Source organism: Symphalangus syndactylus, chromosome 9 (assembly GCF_028878055.3).
Source record: "Symphalangus syndactylus isolate Jambi chromosome 9, NHGRI_mSymSyn1-v2.1_pri, whole genome shotgun sequence".
In the NCBI taxonomy this organism is placed as follows: domain Eukaryota; kingdom Metazoa; phylum Chordata; class Mammalia; order Primates; family Hylobatidae; genus Symphalangus; species Symphalangus syndactylus.
Window position 1 is genome coordinate 59,083,609 of NC_072431.2, and position 20,571 is coordinate 59,104,179.

The 20,571-nt window shown below is 51.2% G+C and overlaps 1 protein-coding gene across 1 annotated transcript in view; it reads left to right on the plus strand.

Annotated features, from left to right (window-relative positions):
* The first annotated feature begins 1,822 nt into the window (after window positions 1-1,822).
* The window catches only part of ZAN (zonadhesin), a 62,560-nt gene continuing 43,811 nt past the window's right edge, over window positions 1,823-20,571 (plus strand). Inside the window, exons 1-14 of the mRNA XM_055292631.1 lie at window positions 1,823-1,875; window positions 3,382-3,434; window positions 4,151-4,297; window positions 4,477-4,748; window positions 4,930-5,015; window positions 6,130-6,284; window positions 11,683-11,847; window positions 12,690-12,781; window positions 13,275-13,353; window positions 13,462-13,608; window positions 15,794-16,065; window positions 16,350-16,434; window positions 16,885-18,192; window positions 20,177-20,361. Of these exons, the coding sequence (XP_055148606.1) occupies window positions 1,823-1,875; window positions 3,382-3,434; window positions 4,151-4,297; window positions 4,477-4,748; window positions 4,930-5,015; window positions 6,130-6,284; window positions 11,683-11,847; window positions 12,690-12,781; window positions 13,275-13,353; window positions 13,462-13,608; window positions 15,794-16,065; window positions 16,350-16,434; window positions 16,885-18,192; window positions 20,177-20,361 (3,099 nt within the window). The remainder of the gene's footprint in view (window positions 1,876-3,381; window positions 3,435-4,150; window positions 4,298-4,476; window positions 4,749-4,929; window positions 5,016-6,129; window positions 6,285-11,682; window positions 11,848-12,689; window positions 12,782-13,274; window positions 13,354-13,461; window positions 13,609-15,793; window positions 16,066-16,349; window positions 16,435-16,884; window positions 18,193-20,176; window positions 20,362-20,571) is intronic.

A 20,571-nucleotide genomic window follows, 5' to 3' on the forward strand; every position in this document is an offset into this window, starting at 1 on the left:
CTCCTGCCTCAGCCTCTCCAAGTAGCTGGGACTACAGGCGCCCGCCACCACACCCGGCTAATTTTTTTTGTATTTTTAGTAGAGACAGGGTTTCACCGTGGTCTTGATCTCCTGACCTTGTGATCCACCCGCCTTGGCCTCCCAAAGTGCTAGGATTACAAGCGTGAGCCACCGCGCCCGGCCTAATTTTTAAATTTTTTGTAGAGACAGGGTCTCACTGTTTTGCCCAGGCTGGTCTCTAGCCTCAAGCGGTCCTACCATCTCGGCCTCCAAAAAGCACTTGGGATTACCAGCATGAGCCACTGCACCTGGCCACCAACCTACAGTCTTATCATCACTGAGTTCGTATCTACCTGCATCCTGTCCAACACTCCATACTACTGATCTTTCAAATTTTTGTTGGCTGGGCACAGTGGCTCACGCCTGTAATTCCAGCACTTTGGAAGGCCAAGGCAGGCAGACTGTTTGAGCCCAGGAGTTCAAGACCAGCCTGGGCGACATGGCGAAACCCTGTTTCTGCAAAATATACAAAAATTAGCTGGGCTTGGTGGCATGTGTGGGTAGTCCCAGCTATTCCAGAGGCTAAGATGGGAGGATCACCTGACCCCCGGGGGTTGAGGCTGTAGTGAGCCAAGTCATGCTGCTGCACTCCAGCCTGGGTGATAGAACCAGGCTCTGTCTCAAAAAAAAAAAAAAAAAAAAAAAAAATTTTTTTTTTTTGGTCAGTATAAGAGTCGTAGTTTTGATTAGCATTTCCCTTATTACTAGTGAAGCAGAACAGCTTTTCAAATGTTTGCTGCCTGTTTGTATCTCTTCCTCTGTGACTTATCTTTCTCTGTGATTTGCCAATAGGCATTTGCAGTCCTTTTTTTCTTTTTTTTTTGACATGGAGTCTCGCGATCTCAGCTCACTACAACCTCCGCCTATCAAGTTCAAGTGATTCTTGTGCCTCAGCCTCCTGAGTAGCTGGGATTATGAGCATGTGCCACCACCCCTAGCTAATTTTTTGTATTTTTAGTAGAGATGGGGTTTTGCCATGTTGGCCAGGCCGGTCTCGAACTCCTGACCTCAAGTGATCCACCCGCCTTGGCCTCCCAATGATGGGATTACAGATGTGAGCCACCAAGTCCGGCTGTTTGCAGTCCTGCCTTCACCTAACTCTCCAGTTGCCACCGTTGCCAGTTACAGAATTTTAGGTTTGAAATGGTTTTCTGTTGGAATTCTGCAGACAATGTTCCACTGGCTCTTAGACTCCATGGTTGCTATTGAAAAGCTGGATGCCATGTTGATTTCTGATCCTCGGTATATGACTTGTTATTTTCTATCTGAAAGTGTTTCAGATCTTCTCTTCGCCCGATAGTCTGAAATCCAGTGCTTCCATGGGTCTCTGTGCATTCATCACCCTGGACACCTTTTTAATCTAGAGACTTGTATATTTCAGTTCTGGATATTTTCTTGTGCGTTTTTCTTTTTAGAATAATAATTTCTTTTCCTTTGTTCTCTCTTTTTGAACTCCTTTCGTTTGAGTTTAGACTTCCTGGATTGATCCTCCAAATCTGTTTCCTTTTTGTTTCTTTTTCTTTTTTTTTTTCTCTTCTCTCTAGTTTATTTCCCTCTATTTCAATCTACAACGCTTCTACTGGATGGTAAATTTGAACTCTCATAGTTTTAACTTCCCAGAGCTTTTCTGTGTTTCTCTGTTCATTTTTCATGGTGTCCTTGGAAGGATGCCAAGCTAAGGAGGCCAGGGGGGAATAAAAGGAGTCCAGGCTCCCAACTGTGCCCTTCCCCTCTCCCCTGGGAGCCACCACTGAGGGTCCTCATGGTTCCTCCAGTCTGGACTCTGCTGCTGCTGGTGGGGGCTGCCCCTTTCAGGTAAGCTGGGCCCAGGGAGTAATGATAAACCAGGGTCAGTTGAGGGTGGCTTTAAGGAATATGGAAGGGCAGAGCTGGAGGGGGTGAGCAGGCTAACTACAAAAGCCCTGGAGAGAGGCCAGGCGTGGTGGCTCATGCCTGTAATCCCAGCACTTTGGGAGGCTGAGGTAGGCAGATCACGAGGTCAGGAGATCGAGACCATCCTGGCCATCAAGGTGAAACCTCGTCTCTACTAAAAATACAAAAGATTAGCCAGGCGTGATGGTGAGTACCTGTAGTCCCAGCTACTCAGGAGGCTGAGGCAGGAGAATCGCCTGAACCTGGGAGGCGGAGTTTGCAGTGAGCTGAGATCATGCCATTGCATTCCAGCCTGGGTGACAGAGCGAGACTCCGTCTCAAAAAAAAAAAAAAAAAGACATGGAGAAGAAGGGGGAAACCCGAAGGGATGAAAGTGGGTTGACCTTGACTGCTGAACAGGAACGGGGAGAGCCGCACAGCCCCAGAGCCTGGAATTAAGGTGCGGGTTCTGGGAGCAGGACAGGGCTACAATGTGAGAAGGGACGGAGGAGGTGCAGAGCTGGAAGACAGATCTAAGGCTAGGAGAGAAGGATCAAGGGGTCAGGCCCTCAGGAAATGGACAAGACCCAGGGTGGACCCAGCTGATGAGACAGACTTAAGTACGAGGCTGCGAAGAAATGACGGATGACAGGCCGGGCGTGGCGGCTCACCCCTGTAATCCCAGCAGTTTGGGAGGCCAAGGCGGGTGGATCACCTGAGGTCAGGTGTTTGAGACCAGCCTGACCAACATGGTGAAACCCTGTCTCTACTAAAAATATAAAATTAGCCAGGCATGGTGGCACATGCCTGTAATCCCAGCTACTTGGGAGGCTGAGGCAGGACAGTCACTTGAACCCGGGAGGCGGAGATTGCAGTGAGCTGAAATTGCACCATTGCTCTCCAGCCCGGGCAACAAGAGCGAAACTCCGTCTCAAAAGAAAAAAAAAAGATGGATGTCTTGGTGTCCTGCAGTGTGTTTAGGAGAATTTGAACAAGTAGAACTTCAACAACAACAAAAAATAGAGGGCTGAGCACAGTGGCTCCCACCTGTAATCCCAGCACTTTGGGAGGCCAAGGTGGGAGGATTGCATGAGGCCAGGAGGTCATGACCAGCCTGTGGAACATAGAAAGACTCCATCTCTATAAAAAATAAAAATAAATTAGCTGGGCGTGGTGGCATGCTCCTGTAGTCCCAGCTGCTGGGGAGGTTGAGGTGGGAGTATTGCTGGAGCCCAGGTTTGAGGCTGCAGTGAGCTGTGATTGCACCACTGCACTCTAGCCTGGGTGCCAGAAAAAAAAAAGAAAAGAAAAACAGTCAAGTCACACACATTCACTGCATAAACACTGATCATCCTTACGTGACCACTCAGAAAGCTCACAGTCACTGAGTCTTATAATTCTTAATAATGACAAGAGTTGCATTTTTACTTTCTTCAAACCACCCCCAAGGAGAGAGAAGCCTCCAGACCGGAAGCTGGTCGTTCGCAGCTCTAGGAACAACTGTGAGTTGGAAACCAGGAGTGCTAAGATTTCTCCTCCCTCCTCCAAACCCACATTCTGCCACCAGAACACCAGTCCCTGAGTTCCTAGCAGGAGCAGCCACCTCCAGTCCCCTCTGGGCATCAGCCAGGACTACAAAACATATCCCGCCAAGGCCACGTCCAGCCCTCCAACCTCAGTTCATGACCCCGGACCTTGTCATTCTGTCCACTCTCCCAGCCCCGAATTTCTCCTAAAAGATTCTCTCTTTCAAATCTCTGCTCTGGGCCGGGCACTGTGGCTCACACCTATAATCCCGACACTTAGGGAGGCCAAGGTGGGAGGATGGCTTGAAGCCAGGAGTTTGAGAGCAGCCTGGGCAACATAGTAAGACTCCATCTCTACAAAAAACAAACAAACAATTTCTGCTCTGGACCCCAAGTCTTTGCGACAGCTTTCTTTTTCTTTTCTTTTTTCTGAGACGCAGTCTCCCTCTGTCGCTCAGGCTGGAGTGCAGTGGCGCGATCTTGGCTCACTGCAAAGTCCGCCTCCCGGGTTCAAATGATTCTCTTGCCTCAGCCTCCCCAGTAGCTGGGACTACAGGTGTGTGCCACCACACCTGGCTGATTTCATGGCAGCTTTCTCTAAGTGTAGCAGTCTTGCTACTTCCATCTCCCAGTGTGGCTCTGGGCCCTGCCCCTGCCCTTTCTGAAACCTCACAGTGACCCATTCTTCCTAGATGTCCTCACCCAGTGTGATTTTGAGGATGATGCCAAACCCCTCTGTGACTGGTCCCAAGTGTCCGCAGATGATGGAGACTGGGTTCAAGCCAGTGGGCCCTCTCCCACCGGCTCCATCGGGCCCCCTGGGGGGTACCCCAACGGAGGTGAGGGGCTATGGTTTCCGGGGGACCATGAGCAGGGAGGCAGCTGGGAGGCAGGGGTGGCTAGATGGAGAGAGAAGAGAGGCCGCCAGACCTGGATGCCTGGGCTCTGAGAAGGGGATGGGTGGGGGCAGCCCACAGAGGTGGCTGGGCCTCAGTGTCCTGGGCTCTGCCTCCCCAAGAGGGCAGCTATCTGCATATGGAATCGAACAGCTTCCACCGTGGGGGAGTGGCCCGTCTGCGCAGCCCGGACCTATGGGAGCAAGACCCCCTCTGTGTGCACTTTGCCTACCACATGTTCAGGCTGTCTTGGGGCGCCCAGCTCAGGCTGCTGCTGCTCTCGGGTGAAGAGGGCCGCCACCCCGATGTGCTCTGGAAACACCGGAACACCCAGAGACCCTCCTGGATGCCCACCACCGTCACTGTGCCCGCAGGGTTTACCCTGCCCACCCGGGTAAGGCCGGGGACAAATTGTGGGACCTCGGGGGGGTGTCTGGGTGTTGGAGAGCCTGGGGGTGGGGGTGCGGCAAAAAGGGATTGTGGGGGCCAAGCCATCTGAATTCAGGAAGGAAACTAGGAGCCAGGAGGCCTGGCTGAGGGGCTCATGGGGTTGGGGTCCCTTTATCCTCTTGCAGCTGACGTTTGAGGGAACACGGGGTAGCACTGCCTACCTGGACATTGCTCTGGACGCCCTCTCTATCCGCCGGGGCTCCTGCAATCGCGGTGAGTCCCTGTCCCTCCTCCTCCCGCCTGCCCTCAGACCCTTTTCTCTCTGCCCTTGCACAACAAGAAGAGGATCCAGGGTGGGCGCGGTGGCTCATGCCTGTAATCCCAGCACTTTGAGAGGCCAAGGCAGGCGGATCACGAGGTCAAGAGATCGAGACCATCCTGGCTAACACGGTAAAACCCCGTCTCTACTAAAAATACAAAAAATTAGCCGGGTGCGGTGGTGGGTGCCTGTAGTCCCAGCTACTCGGGAGGCTGAGGCAGGAGAATGGCGTGAACCCGGGACGTGGAGCTTGCAGTGAGCCAAGATCGTGCCACTGCACTCCAGCCTCAGAGATGGAGCGAGACTCCATCTCAAAAAAAAAAAGAAGAATGAGAAAGGAGATGAGGAGCTGGCTGTATTGGGTCTGCCAGGTAGAGCTTGTAGGGCTTTGACTCTGGAAGCAGCCACGCCTGAAGAGAGGTCTCCGCGCAGCACAGTGGCTCAGGCCTGTAATCCCAGCATCTTGGGAGGCCAAGGTGGGAGGATGGTGTGAGGCCAGGAGTTTGAGATCAGCCTGGGCAACATAAGGAGACCCCCATCTCTACAAAAGAATTTATTTATTTATTTATTTATTTATTTGAGATGGAATTTCACTTGTCACCCAGGCTGCAGTGCAGTGGCGCGATCTCGGCTCACTGCAACTTCCGCCTCTTGGGTTCAAACGATTCTCCTGCTTCAGTCTCCCAAGTAGCTGGGATTACAGGTGCCCACCACCATGCCTGGCTAATTTTTGTATGTTTAGTAGAGCTGGGGTTTCACTGTGTTGGCAATGCTCTTCTAGAACTCCTGACCTCAGGTGATCCACTCACCTCAGCCTCCCAAAATGCTGGGATTACAGGCGTAAGTCACCGCGCCCGGCCAAAAACTTTTTAAAAATTAGCTGGGCATGGTGGCGCACACCTGTAGTCCTAACTACTCAAGAGGCTGAGGTGGGAGAATCGCTTGAGACCAGTAGTTCGAGGCCGCAGTGAGCTATGATCACACCACTGTACTCCAGCCTGGGTGACAGAGACCCTGTCTCTAAAAAAGAAGAAAACATTGTATCTTCCCTTCTTTCTTTCCTCTTGGTCTGTATGATGCAAACATGCAGCTTTGACATTCCAAATGACCTCTGTGACTGGACCTGGATCCCAACTGCCTCCGGGACCAAGTGGACTCAGAAGAAAGGGTCGTCAGGAAGGCCAGGCGTGGGGCCTGATGGCGACTTCTCTAGCCCTGGTAGTGAGTAGCGGCCATGCTTCTGTCCCTCAACTTTCTGAGCACCAAGCACCCTATGATAATTGCCCTGGGATGGTCTGTCATGAACACCTACAGCTTCAAGCCTCTTATCAGCTCAAGTTTCATGCAGGAAGCTGATTTCAAGCACCCAGCCAGCCTCCCTCACCACCGCCCTACAAGCTCTACCTGGCAGACCCAATACAGCCAGCTCCTCATCTCCTTTCTCTGGCACCTTTCATTCTTCTTCTTCTTCTTTTTTTTTTTTTTTTTGAGGCAGAGTCTCGTTCTGTCACCCAGTCTGGAGTGCAGTGGCGTGATCTCTACTCTGCCTCCTGGATTTAAGCAATTCTTCTGCCTCAACCTCTCAAGTAGCTGAGACTGCAGGCGTGCACCACCACGCCCGGCTAATTTTTGTATTTTCGGTACAGACAGGGTTTCACCATGTTGGTCAGGCTGGTCTCGAACTCCTGACCTCAAGTGGTCCACCTACCTCAGCCTCCCAAATGCTGGGATTACAGGCATGAGCCATTGCTTCAGGCTCCTTTCATTCTTTTCATTCTTCATTCATTCAAGAAATACTGAGCTCCTACAATATGCCAGGTGCTGTCCTAGGCACTTGAGATACACCAGTGTAGAAAACAGACAAGGGCCGGGCACGGTGGCTCACGCTTGTAATCTCAGCACTTTGGGAGGCCAAGGTGGGTGGATCACGAGGTCAGGAGATCGAGACTACGGTGAAACGCCGTCTCTACTAAAAATACAAAAAAAAATTAGCCGGGCGTGGTGGCGGGCGCCTGTAGTCCCAGCTACTCGGAGAGGCTGAGGCAGGAGAATGGCGTGAACCCGGGAGGCGGAGCTTGCAGTGAGCCGAGATTGCGCCACTGCACTCCAGCCTGGGCAACAGAGCGAGACTCCGTCTCAAAAAAAAAGAAAAAGAAAACAGACAAGGAAGAGTAGGGTGGGGTAGCAGGGGACAGTTACCAACACAAAGTAAATATAGTTATAAAGTGAGCGATGCCACTGGGAAAATAAAAAGTCAAACAAGTTTGGAACCAAGTGCACTGGCTCATGCCTGTAATCCCAGCGCTTTGGGAAGCTGAGATGGGAGGATCACCTCAAGTGATCCGCCCACTTCGGCCTCCCAAAGCGCTGGGATTACAGGCGTGAGCCACTGTGCCCAGCCGTGAGTTATCAATTATTTATTTATTTATTTTTGAGACAGAGTCTCGCTCTGTCTCCCAGGCTGGAGTGCAGTGGCTCGATCTCGGCTCACTGCAAGCTCCCCCACCCGGGTTCAATTGATTCTTCTACCTCAGCCTCCTAACTGGGACTACAGGTGTGCACCACCACGCCCAACTAATTTTTGTATTTTTAGTAGAGACGGGGTTTTGCCATGTTGGCCAGCCTGGTCTTGAACTGCTGACCTCAGGTGATCCAGCCACCTCGGCCTCCCAAAGTGCTGGGATTATAGGTGTTGAGCCACTGTGCCTGGGCGAGTTATCAATTTTAAATAGGCTGGTCAGAGTAGGTGACATTCAGGACACATTTGAGCACAAACTTGAAAAAGGTGAGGTAGCAGCAGAGGACATTCCAGGCTGAGGGGCCAGCTGTGAAAAGGTCCTGAGGTAGCAGTGGGGCTGTAGGGGAAGGAGGGGATCGAGGCACAGCGAAGAGCCATGTGGCCGGCATGAAGAGGGTGACCTGAGATCCACAGGAGAGGCAGATCACATAGAGCCTTGAAGGCCATTGTCAGGACTGTGGCTTTTCTATTCTGTGTGAATGGGGAGCCTTTGCAGGATTTTGAGCAGTGACTTGATCTGACTTATTTTTAAAGGATTTTTTTGTGTTGAGAATCCACTGAGGAGAACAGGCAAGGGTCAATGCAGAGAGGCTGTTTAGGAAGCTTTTGCAAAAATCCAGGCAATATTCTTTTTCTTTTTTTGAGACAGAATCTTGCTCAGTTGCCAGGCTGGAATGCAATGGCACGATCTCGGCTCACTGCAACCTCTGCCTTCCGGGTTCAAGTGATTCTCCCGCCTCAGCCTCCTGAGTAGCTGGGATTACAGGCGTGCGTCACCATGCCCAGTTAATTTTTGTATTTTTAGTAGAGACGGGGTTTCATCATGTTGGTCAGGGTGGTCTCGATCTTCTGACCTCGTGATCCACCCACTTGGCTTCCCAAAATGTTGGGATTACAAGAGTAAGCCACCACACCCAACTGATGTTCTTTCTTTCTATGCACCCAAGTCCATCCCTAGCTTCTTTCCACCACCTCCCTTTGCTCTCAGCTGAGCTTCTTTCTCTTTCTACTGTTGACTTCTTCCTTTTCTCTCTCACACAACATTCAGTTTCTTTCTCAATCTTTTCACACAGCCCACATTTCAACCCCTCACTGAGCCAAGCACTGTAGGTCAAGCATAGAGGGTTCTGCTCCCTAATTTCCTGAGTTTATAATTCTTATTTTTGAATTAAAAAAAAAAGTGTTTAAAAACTAGGCCAGGTGCAGTAGCTCCTGCCTGTAATCCCAGCACTTTGGGAGGCTGAGGTGGGCAGATCACTTGAGGCCAGGAGTTCAAGACCAGCCTGTAAAATACAGTGAGATCTTGTGTCTACAAAAAATACAAAAATTAGCCCAGTGTGGTGGCACACACCTGTAGTCCCAGATACTTGGGAGGCTGACATGGGAGGATCGATTGAGCCTGGGAGGTGGAGGTGGCAGTGAGCTGTGATCGCACCACTGCACTCCAGCCTGGGTGACAGAGTGAGATTGTCTCTCAAAACAAATAAATAAATAAAAATAGAGATGGGGTCTTGCTACATTGCCCAGGCTGGTCTCAAACTCTGGGCCTCAAGCCATCCTCCTGCTTCGGCCTCCCAAAGTGCTTGAAGTATAAGTGTGAGCTGCCACGCCCAGCCTGTATCTCTTTGTTCTTCTTTTCCCTTAATACTTACCATTTCTCAATCCATTTCCTCCCTTCCACCTTACCATTTCCACATTTCATTTTATTTTCTTTATTTGTAAAGATGGGGTCTTGCTATGTTGCCCAGGCTGGTCTTGGACTCCTGGCCTCAAGTGATCCTCCTGCCTCTGCCGTATCTTCTTTTCTGTTCTTCCCCATCTTTTCGTCTCTCCACTCCATCAGTGTCCACTCGGACTCCTGCACTCCTGTCTCTGATCTTTCCTGCTGCCTAAACTTTGTCTTCTAGAAGGGCCCTGGCCGGGCGTGGTGGCTCACGCCTGTAATCCCAGCACTTTGGGAGGCGGAGGCAGGTGGATCACCTGAGGTCAGCAGGCCGAGACCAGTCTGGCCAACATAGCGAAACCCGTCTCTACTAAAAATACAAAAAATTAGCTGGGCTTGGTGGTGTGCGCCTGTAATCCCAGCACTCGGGAGGCTGAGGCAGGAGAATTGCTTGAACCCAGGAGGCGGAGGTTGCGGTGAGCCGGGACAGCGCCACTGCACTCCAGCCTGGGCAACAGAGTGAGACTCCATCTCAATAAAAATAAATAAATAAATAAATAAGGCCTTAAGAAGCCCTGGCCCCACCTTCACTGAAAGCCGACCAGACCTCTCTGCAACCCCTCAGCATTTAGCACCGTGTACCGCGCCCAGCAGCTTCAGTAAATGCTGGTTGGCTTTTTGGCTTTTTGTTTTTCCTTTCTCTCCGTTTCCTTTTCCATCTTGCTCGCTTCCTTATATTTTCTTCACCTTTCACTTCTTTTTCTCCCATTTCTCCTCTTCTGTATCTCATAGGTCTCCTTGGTTTTTTTGTTTGTTTGTTTGTTTTTGAGAGTCTCGTTCTGTCGCCCAGGCTGGAGTGCGGTGACGCGATCTCAGCTCACTGCAACCTCCGCCTCCCGGGTTTAAGCGATTCTCCTGCCTCAGCCTCCCGAGTAGCTGGGATTACAGATGCCCGCCATCACGCCCGGCTAATTTTTGTACTTTTAGTAGAGACGGGATTTCGCCATGTTGGCCAAGCTGTTCTAGAACCCCTGACCTCAGGTGATCCGCCCGCCTCTGCCTCCCAAAGTGCTGGGATTACAGGCGTGAGCCACCGCGCCGTCTCCTTGATTTTTCTTTCACCATTTTCCCACTTCCTTTCCTTTCCCTTCCCTCTTCCTTCCCGGTTGTTTCCTTTCTTCTTCCTCCCGCCCATTCCCGCCATTCCAGCCTCTTCGCGGCCGCTCAGGATCCCACCTTCCGCAGCAGTGAGCGCGCGCCAGGCAAGACTCCCTGGGCCTCGGGCGCGAGCACGCACGCGAGCGCGCTCCCCACGAGTTGGCAGCCGCTTACATTTTCTTCTTTGCTACCAGTTGCGTCACCTAGCGAGGTCCACGTGATTGGCTGTCTGAGCTGGAGGCCGAGGTGGTGTTGGGTGAGGGGGGTTTGCGGCCTGCTCGTGTGTGTCAGAGCCACTGTATCTCTCACCAGTTTGTGTGAATAGGTTATGTCCAGCGGGTAAAGAAAAGGAAGAGGCAATCGGGTGTAGTGGCTCAAGCCTGTAATCCTAGCACTTTGGGAGGCAAAGGCGGGAGGATTGCTTGAGGCCAGGAATTCAAGACCAGCCTGGGCAACATCGTGAGACCCCATCTCTTAAAAAAAAGAAAATTAGCTGGGCATAGTGGTCCAAACCTGGAGTCCCAGCTACTCGGGAGGCTGTGGCAAAAGGATTGCTTGAGCCTAGGAGTTTGAGACCTATGCCACTGCACTTTAGCCTGGGCAAACGAGCCATACCCTGTCTCAAAAAAGAAAAAGGAAAAAAGAAAAGGAATAGGCTATGACTCTAGTGGACCTTAAGAGTTAGCACCCAGGCCAGACGTGGTGGCTCATGTCTGTAATCCCAGCACTTTGGGAAGCCAAGGTGGGCAGATCATTTGAGCCTAGGAGTTCAAGACCAGCCTGGGCAATGTGGTGAAACTCTATCTTTTCAAAAAAAATACAAAAATTAGCAGGGTGTGGTGGCGCACACCTGTAGTCCCAGCTACTTAAGGAAGCTGAGGCGGGAGGATCACCTGAGCCTGGGGAGGTTGAGTCTGCAGTGAACCATGAGAGCCATGATTGCGCCACTGCACTCCAGCCTGGGCGACAGAGTGAGACTGTCTCAAAAACAAAAACAACAACAACAAAGAGTTAGCACCCAAAGGACAAAGTTCTAGTTGCTGCTTTGGAGAAGGTGTCTGGCGCTTCCCATGGCAGCGCTGGGTCCTCACCCATCCCAAGCATTTCTGGGAAAGTTGAAGACCTCAGTCAGTTGGGATAGGACCACCTCGGCGCTGCCCGATTCTAGGCTGCTGTTGGGGCTCCCCAGGGACAAGTCCCCAGCCTCCTCAGGGCCCTATCTCTGCTGCCATCTTCCCTCAATTCCATCCACCCCAGTTCCCTGGCCTTTTGCTTCACAGGTGGCCGCTTCATGCTCCTGGACCCCAAGAATGCAAGACCTGGGCAGAAAGCCGTCCTCCTGAGTCCCGTGAGCCCGTCCTCCGGCTGTCTGAGCTTTTCCTTCCACTACATCCTCCGGGGCCAGTCTCCTGGTGCAGCCCTCCACATTTACGCTTCAGTCTTGGGTTAGAGCGGATAATTCATGGGATTTACACTGACCTGGGCGCATCTCCCAGGATTGGCTTGATGGGAAAACATGGGGCATCCCTCAGAGTCTAGGGAGGTCTGGAATATGTGCGAGATTATTCCATGAAGTGGAAATCATGGCTGCGAGGGCACTTTGGGAGGCCGAGGCAGGCGGATCACGAGGTCAGGAGATCGAGACCATCCTGGCGAACATGGTGAAACCCTGTCTGTACTAAAAATACAAAAATTAGCTGTCTGTAGTCCCAGCTACATGGGAGGCTGAGGCAGGAGAATCGCTTGAACCTGGGAGGCGGAGGTTGCAGTGAGCTGAGATCTCGCCACTGCACTCCAGCCTGGTGACAGAGCGAGACTCTGACTCAAATAAAAAAGAAAGTTGTGCTGGCCTGGCACGGTGGCTTATGCTTGTAATCCTAGCACTTTGGGAGGCTGAGGCTGGTGGATCACCTGAGGTCAGAAGTTCGAGACCAGTCTGGCCAACATAGAGAAACCTTGTCTCTACTAAAAATACAAAAATTAGCCAGGTGGTGGCATGTGCCTGTAATCTCAGCTACTCAAGAGGCTGAGGCAGGAGAATTGCTTGAACCTGGGAGACAGAAGTTGCAGTGAGCCAAGATAGTGCCACTGCACTCTGGCCTGGGCAACAGAGCAAGACTCCATCTCAAAAATAAATAAATAAATAAAATAAAAAAGAAGATTGTGCTTTCATTTGGTGGTAATAGTCCCCAACTATACCCTCTGCTCCTCATCCTCCTGGGTATAGTTCAAAGTCATTTCCCAGTCCCCTTAAGGTCACTTCTCCTTCCAATTCCTTTCACTGCAGGGAGTATCCGGAAACACACTCTCTTCTCAGGACAACCTGGGCCCAACTGGCAGGCTGTTTCTGTCAATTACATAGCTGTGGGACGGATACAGGTACAGAGAAGCAAGGGGTCAGGTCTTTGCACATGGCAGGCACACTCAATGTTGACATAAATTGAGGGGCCTGGTGCTGTGGCTCATGCTTGTATTCCCAATACTTTGGGAGGCTGAAGAGGGAGGATCGCTTCAGGACAGGAGTTCAAGACCAGCCTGGGCAACATAGCAAGACCCCATCTCTACAAAAAAACACAAAAATTAGGCGGGCACAGTGATGTGTGCCTGTAGTCCCAGCTACTAGGGAGGCTGAGGTGGGAGGATCACTTGAGCCCTGGAGGTCAAGGCTGCAGTGAGCTATGATCACACCACTGTACTCCAGCCTGGGCAATAGAGCAAGACTCTGGGGAAAAAAAAAAAAAAGAAAGAACTGAATTGAGGGTCTGGGCACAGGGAGTAGGGATTCTGGGTCCTGGAATGGAGTCGAGTCAGATCAGGGGCTTGGGGGTGTGGGCTGTGTGCTCACTCCTGGCCCACCTCCCTTTCTTTCCAGTTCGCCGTGGTGGGCGTTTTTGGAAAGACCCCTGAGCCAGCTGTGGCAGTTGATGCAACCAGCATTGCTCCTTGTGGGGGTGAGAGCAGGCCCTGAGAGGCCTGGATCTCTCAGAATCTGGGGTGGTCTGGGGGAGGGCTGGAGAGCGTCACTCAACTTGCTCCAATATCCTATTTTGATCCCCCAGAGAGTTTTCCTCAATGTGACTTTGAAGACAACGCCCATCCCTTCTGTGACTGGGTCCAGACTTCCGGGGATGGTGGACACTGGGCCCTTGGACCTAAAAATGGACCCGTCCATGGCATGGGCCCTGCGGGAGGTTTCCCTAATGCAGGTGAGGAGATTGAGGAGTGCTCGCGCCAAGAAATCACTCAGTCTGCTCCCAGGTAGCGGGCTGGCTGCTGTGACTGATGGGAGAAGTTGTTTCAGGTGGTGGGAAGATAAGTCCACTGGTGTTTATTCGGAAGTTGCCATGGTACCAGAACTGTGGAGATAGCAGAGTAACTTAAAGATTCTCAGGGCGGGGTGGGGGAGGTCACTGAAATCCTGAGAAAACCCAGGCATCTCACTTCATGGAGGCCAAGGCTTCAAAACCCACCACCTCATTTTCAGTCTAGACGTTTATGAGTGGCTCATGCCTGCAATTCCAGCACTTTGGGAGGCCGAAGCGGGAGGATTGCTTGAGCCCAGGAGTTTGAGCTCAGCCTGGGCAACATAGTGAGAACCCCATCTCTAGAAAAAAAAAAAATTTTTTTATTAGCTAGATGTGGTGGTGTGTGCTTGTGGTCCCACCTACTTGCGAGGCTGATGTGGGAGGATCGCTTGAGCTCAGAAGTCAAGGCTGCAATGAGCTGTGATTGAACCAGTGCACTCCAGCCTGGGCAACAAAGCGAGACCTTGTCTCTAAAAAATAAAAATAAAAAATAGGCCAGGCATGGTGGCTCACGCCTTTAATTCCAGCACTTTGGGAGGCTGAGGCAGGTGGATCATTTGAGGTCAGGAGTTCGAGACCAGCTGGGCAACATAGTGAAACCCTGACTCTACTAAAAAAAAATGTAAAAATTAGCCGGGAGTGGTGGTGTGCAGCTGTAGTCCCAGCTACTCAGGAGGCTGAGACAGGAGAACTGCCTGACCCCAGGAGGTGGAGACTGCAGTGAGCTGAGATCGCACCACTGCACTCCAACCGGGGCAACAGAGTGAGATTCTGTCTTAAAAATATATAAAAAGAGGCCAAGCGCGGTGGCTCACACCTGTAATCCCAGCACTTTGGGAGGCCGAGGAGGGCGGATCACAAGGTCAGGAGATCGAGACCATCCTGGCTAACATGGTGAAACCCCGTCTCTACTAAAAATACAAAAAGTTAGCCAGGCGTGGTGGCGGGTGCCTGTAGTCCCAGCTACTTGGGAGGCTGAGGCAGGAGAATGGCGTGAGCCCAGGAGGCAGAGCTTGCAGTGAGCCGATATCACGCCACTGTACTCTAGCCTGGGCGACAGAGGGAGACTCCGTCTCCAAAAAAAAAAAAAATATATATATATATATATATACATACACACATATATAAACACACACACACATATATATATACACATATATACACACACATATATATACACATATATATATACACACATATATATACACATATGTATATATAAAGAAATAATTTTTTAAAAAGACAGTAATGAGGGTGGGGCACAGTGGCTCACACCTGTAATCCCAGTGCTTTGGGAGGCTGAGACGGGTGGATCACTTGAGGCCAGGAGTTCGAGACTAGCCTGGCCAACATGGTGAAAACCCGCCTCTACTAAAAACACAAAAATTAGCCAGACATGGTGGTACACACCTGTAATCCCAGCTACTTGGGAGGCTGAGGCAGGAGAATCACTTGAACCTGAGAGGTGGAGGTTGTAGTGAGCTGAGATCATGTCACTGCACTCCAGCCTGGGCAACAGAGTGAGACTCCATCTCAAAAAAACAATACACACACACACACACACGACATTAATGAATGTAATCTAGGTTGCTGGTTTGCTTTTCCCTTTTTGTTTTTGAGATGGAGTCTTACTCTGTTGCCAGGCTGGAGTGCGGTGGCGTGATCTCGGTTCACTGCAACCTCCACCTCCGGAGTTCAAGCGATTCTCCTGCCTCAGACTGCCGAGTAGCTGGGACTACAGGCACGTGCCACCACGCCCAGCTAATTTTTGTATTTTTAGTAGAGACGGGGTTTCACCATGTTGGCCAGGATGGTCTTGATCTCTTGACCTCGTGATCTGCCGGACTCGGCCTCCGAAAGTGCTGGGATTACAGGCATGAGCCACTGTGCCTGGCCGCTTTTCCCTTTCTTTGTGACCCCAGCTTCTTTAGTTAGATGTCTAAAATGAACAGAAAAAATAATGCTACGACCTGGGGAATTTGAGTGTTTGCTCAGATTCCCGTTCAGAAAGCAAAGCTTTGCTAAAGCAGCAGTTGGCATGTCCTGTGCAGGTTTCTTATCTTGCCTGTTCCCTTCCTTTGCCCAGAGGGTCACTATATCTACCTCGAGGCTGACAAGTTCTCCCAGGCAGGGCAGTCAGTCAGACTGGTGAGCCGGCCCTTCTGCGCCCTGGGTGACATCTGCGTGGAGTTCGCATACCACATGTATGGCCTTGGGGAGGGTATTATGCTCGAACTCCTCCTGGGAAGTCCTGCGGGGAGCCCCCCGATTCCTCTCTGGAAACGCGTGGGATCTCAGCGCCCTTACTGGCAGAACACCTCTGTCACCATCCCCTCAGGACACCAACAGCCCATGCAGGTGAGAGACGGAGGCGGGGTCCTGTCTGTGTGAGGTGAGAGGGCCAATGCCTGGGATCTGGGGGTGCCACCAGTGCTGAAGAAGTGGAAAGCTGGAAAGAGAGCCGAGAAAAGGGGAACTTTGTGTTACAGAAGGTGAGAAAGGGGCTGGGATGGGGCTGGACTGTTGAGGCTGGAACAAGGTGACATTTTGGCAGAGAACAGACTCTATGCCCAGCGGAATCACAGAGTTGCTGGAGATTCATTTTTGTTTCTCTCTCCATCTCTCTCCCTTGTCACCTTCAGCTGATTTTCAAGACCATCCAGGGCAGCAACACGGCCTTTGTGGTTGCTATGGGTTTCATCTTGATCAATCCTGGGACTTGTCCAGGTAAGACCAAAGCCCAGGCTCCAGGAAGGGGTCGGTGCCCTGAGGTCACCATTCCCCGGAGTTCTCTCTATGAGCTGCTTAAAATGCGAGTCCTCCCTGGAGCCCGAATTCTCACCCAGCTGGCTTTGTTTTCCATCTGCAATGCACCTCTCCTTCCCCTGCACTTCAAGATGTTTGCCTGGGTGAATGTGGCTTGGATGCCATGGATTTTGGGGGCTGGATCCAGAACTCCTTCCTCTGTAGTCTTGAAGGCCGGACCCATATCCTATTCATTTCTGGCACAATATGTGACATATATTAGTGTTTGTTGAGTGGATGAAGGTTGGGGTTTGGGAGTAGAAAGAGAGGTGTGAATAAGTCACCCATTGGAGCCCACTCCAATTAGATGGCAGTGAAGAGGGTGGTGGTATGGTTTTGACTAAACTCCAGGGATTCTTTTTTTCTTTCCAGTAAAAGTACTACCAGAGCTTCCTCCCGTATCTCCAGTTTCTTCCACTGGCCCTTCTGAAACCACGGGCCTCACAGAAAACCCTACAATCTCCACAAAGAAACCGACAGTTTCCATAGAAAAACCCAGTGTCGCCACAGAAAAGCCCACAGTCCCCAAAGAAAAGCCCACCATTCTCACAGAAAAACCCACCATCCCCACAGAAAAACCCACCATTCCCTCAGAAAAACTCACCATTCCCACAGAAAAACCCACCATTCCCTCAGAAAAACCCACCATTCCCACAGAAAAACCCACCATTCCCTCAGAAAAACCCACCATTCCCTCAGAAAAACCCACCATCCCCACAGAAAAACCCACCATTCCCTCAGGAAAACCCACCATCCCCAAAGAAGAGCCCACCACCCCCACTGAGGAGACCACCATCTCCACGGAAGAGCCTGCCATCCCCACAGAAAAACCCGGCATCCCCACAGAAAAACCCAGCATCTCCACAGAAAAACCCAGCATCTCCACAGAAAAACCCACCATCTCCCCAGAAAAACCCACCATCTCCCCAGAAAAACCCACCATCCCCACAGAAAAACCCACCATCTCCACAGAAAAACCCACCGTCTCCACAGAAGAGCTTGCCATCCCCACAGAAAAACCCACTCTCCCCACTGAAGAAACCACCACCTCCATTGAAAAGACTACCATCTCCACAGAAAAACCCACCATCTCCACAGAAAAACCCACCATCCCCACAGAAAAACCCACCATCCCCACAGAAAAACCCACCATCTCCACAGAAAAACCCACCATCTCCACAGAAAAACCCATCATCCCCACAGAAAAACCCACTCTCCCCACTGAAGAAACCACCACCTCCGTTGAAAAGACTACCATCTCCACAGAAAAACCCACCATCCCCACAGAAAAACTCACCATCCCCACGGAAAAACCTACCATCTCCACAGAAAAACCCACCATCCCCACAGAAAAACTCACCATCCCCATGGAAAAACCCACCACCCCCACGGAAAAACCCACCATCTCCACGGAAAAACCCACCATCTCCACAGAAAAACCCACCATCCCCACGGAAAAACCCACCATCTCCATTGAAGAGACTACTATCTCCACAGAAAAACTCACCATCCCCACAGAAAAACCCACCATTCCCACAGAGAGGCTCACAGCCCTGAGGCCACCCTATCCCAGCCCCACAGCCACTGGGCTGGCAGCCTTGGTGACGTCTCCACATGCTCCAAGTGCCCCTATGACCAGTGTGATCCTGGGCACTACCACAACCCCCAGATCCAGTACAGGTATGAGGTGGATGGAGCGTGGGCCAAGGCTGAAAGTCAGAGACAATGACTAGGAGAGAGTCAGGGAAAGGGATGCTTCTGGTAGAAGGCTTCTAGTTGCTTCTAGATGCTTCTAGTACTCTCAAGGGAGAGCTGAAGCAGTCCATGGCGACTTCAGAGGAAATGGGGAGGACTGCCCAGAGTGAGAGGGATGGCAGGGCTAGAGTGGGTGGGGGTGTCAGGACCCAACCATGAGTCTTCCTTCTCCTTGTTTGTTGTTGAGATATAATCCATATTTCATAAAATTCACCCTTTTAAAGTGTACAATTCTAGGCCGGGCACGGTAGCTCACACCTGTAACCCCAGCACTTTGGGGGGCCGAGGTGGGAGGGTTGCTTGAGCTCAGGAGTTTGAGACCAGCCTAGGCAACATAGTGAGACCCTGTCTCCACTTTAAAATTAAAAAAAAAAAAAAAATTAGCTGGGTGTGGTGGTGCACGCCTGTAGTCCCAGCTACTCGGGAGGCTGAGGTGGGAGGATCGCTTGAGCCTAGGAGGTTGAGGCTATAGTGAGCCATGATTGTGTCACTGCACTTCAGCCTGGGCAACAGAGCAAGACACCGTCTTAAAAAAAAAAAAAAGCAAAAGCAATTCTGTGGTTTTTAGTATATTCCTAAGGTTGTGCAACCATCATCACTTTCTAATCCAGACATTTTCATCACTCCAAAAAGAAATCCTGTACCTATTAGCAGCCACTCCCCACTCCGCCTTCCCCCAGCCCCTGGCAACCACAAATTTCTTTCCTATATCCATGGATTTGCCAGTTCTGGACAGTTCATACAAATGGAATCATGCAATATGTGAGCCTTTGTGTTTGGCTTCTTTCACTGAGTGTAATGTTTTCCGGGCCATCCATACTGTAGCATGCATCAGGACTTCATTCCTTTAGAAAAAGTATTTCTGGCCAGGCGCGGTGGCTCACGCCTGTAATCCCAGCACTTTGGGAGGCTGAGGTGGGCAGATCACGAGGTCAGGAGATCGAGACCATCCTGGCTAACACAGTGAAACCCCGTCTCTACTGAAAATACAAAAAAATTAGCTGAGCGTGGTGGTGGGCACCTGTAGTCCCAGCTACTCTGGAGGCTGAGGCAGGAGAATGGCGTGAGGCCGGGAGGTGGAGCTTGCAGTGAGCCGAGATCGTGCCACTGCACTCCAGCCTGGGCGACAAAGCGAGACTCCGTCTCAAAAAATAAAAAATAAAAATAAATAAATAAATGACGTATTTCTTATTTTTTATATTTTTGAGACAGGGTCTCTCTCTGTCGCCCAGGCTGGAGTGCAGTGGCGCGATCTCGGCTCACTGCAACCTCCGCCTCTGGGGCTCAAGTAACTATCCTGCCTCAGCCTCCCTAATAGCTGGGGCCACAGGCCTGCACCACCATGACCGGCTAATTTTTGTATTTTTAGTAGAAACGGGGTTTCACCATGTTGGCCAGGCTGGTCTTGACCTCCCAAAGTCTTGGGATTACAGGGGTGTAATCCTGTAATTACACCTCGGCCTCGGCCTCCCAAAGTCTTGGGATTACAGGGGTGAGCCACTGTGCCCGGCTCTAGGGTTTCGCCCTGTTGGCCAGGCTGTTCTTGAACTCCTGGCCTCAAGTGATCTGTCTGCCTCAGCTTACCAAAGTGCTGGGATTACAGGCGTGAGACACCATGCCTGGCCTAAAATTATTTTATTTTTAAATTTGTTTTGTAGGGATGGGGTCTCACTACGTTGCACAGGCTGGTCTCAAACTGTTGGCCTCAAACAGTCCTCCTGCCTCAGCCTCCCGAAGTGCTGGGATTACAGGTGTGAGCCACCGCACCCAGCCTTCAGACCTTTTTATGGCTAAATAATATGGTCCTGTTTCCTAGAGAAGAACTTGAGTTTGGGGGTAGAGGAGAGACAGGGAGACTCCCTGAGAAAGCCGTGGAATGAAAGCGTGACAGAGGCTGTTTTCCCCTTAGAGCGTTGCTCCCCAAATGCCCGCTATGAATCTTGTGCTTGTCCTGCTTCGTGCAAGAGCCCCAGGCCTAGCTGTGGGCCCCTCTGTCGGGGGGGCTGTGTCTGCAACCCTGGCTTTTTGTTTAGTGACAACCACTGCATCCAGGCCTCTTCCTGCAATTGCTGCTACAACAACAACTACTATGAGGTAAGTCCCCCGGGATGCTGGGGTCCCATGAGGGAGATAGATGGCAGAACACCTGGGTTCCAGCTCCATCTGCTCCCCATGTGAAGGGAACAGGGATCACCGGATAGTCCCAAGGGGTCAGCTCAGAAGCAATGGTTACATGATGGCGAAGTTATTCATTCAATCTTTTCTTTTTTTTTTGAGACAGGGTCTCGCTTTGTCACTCAGGCT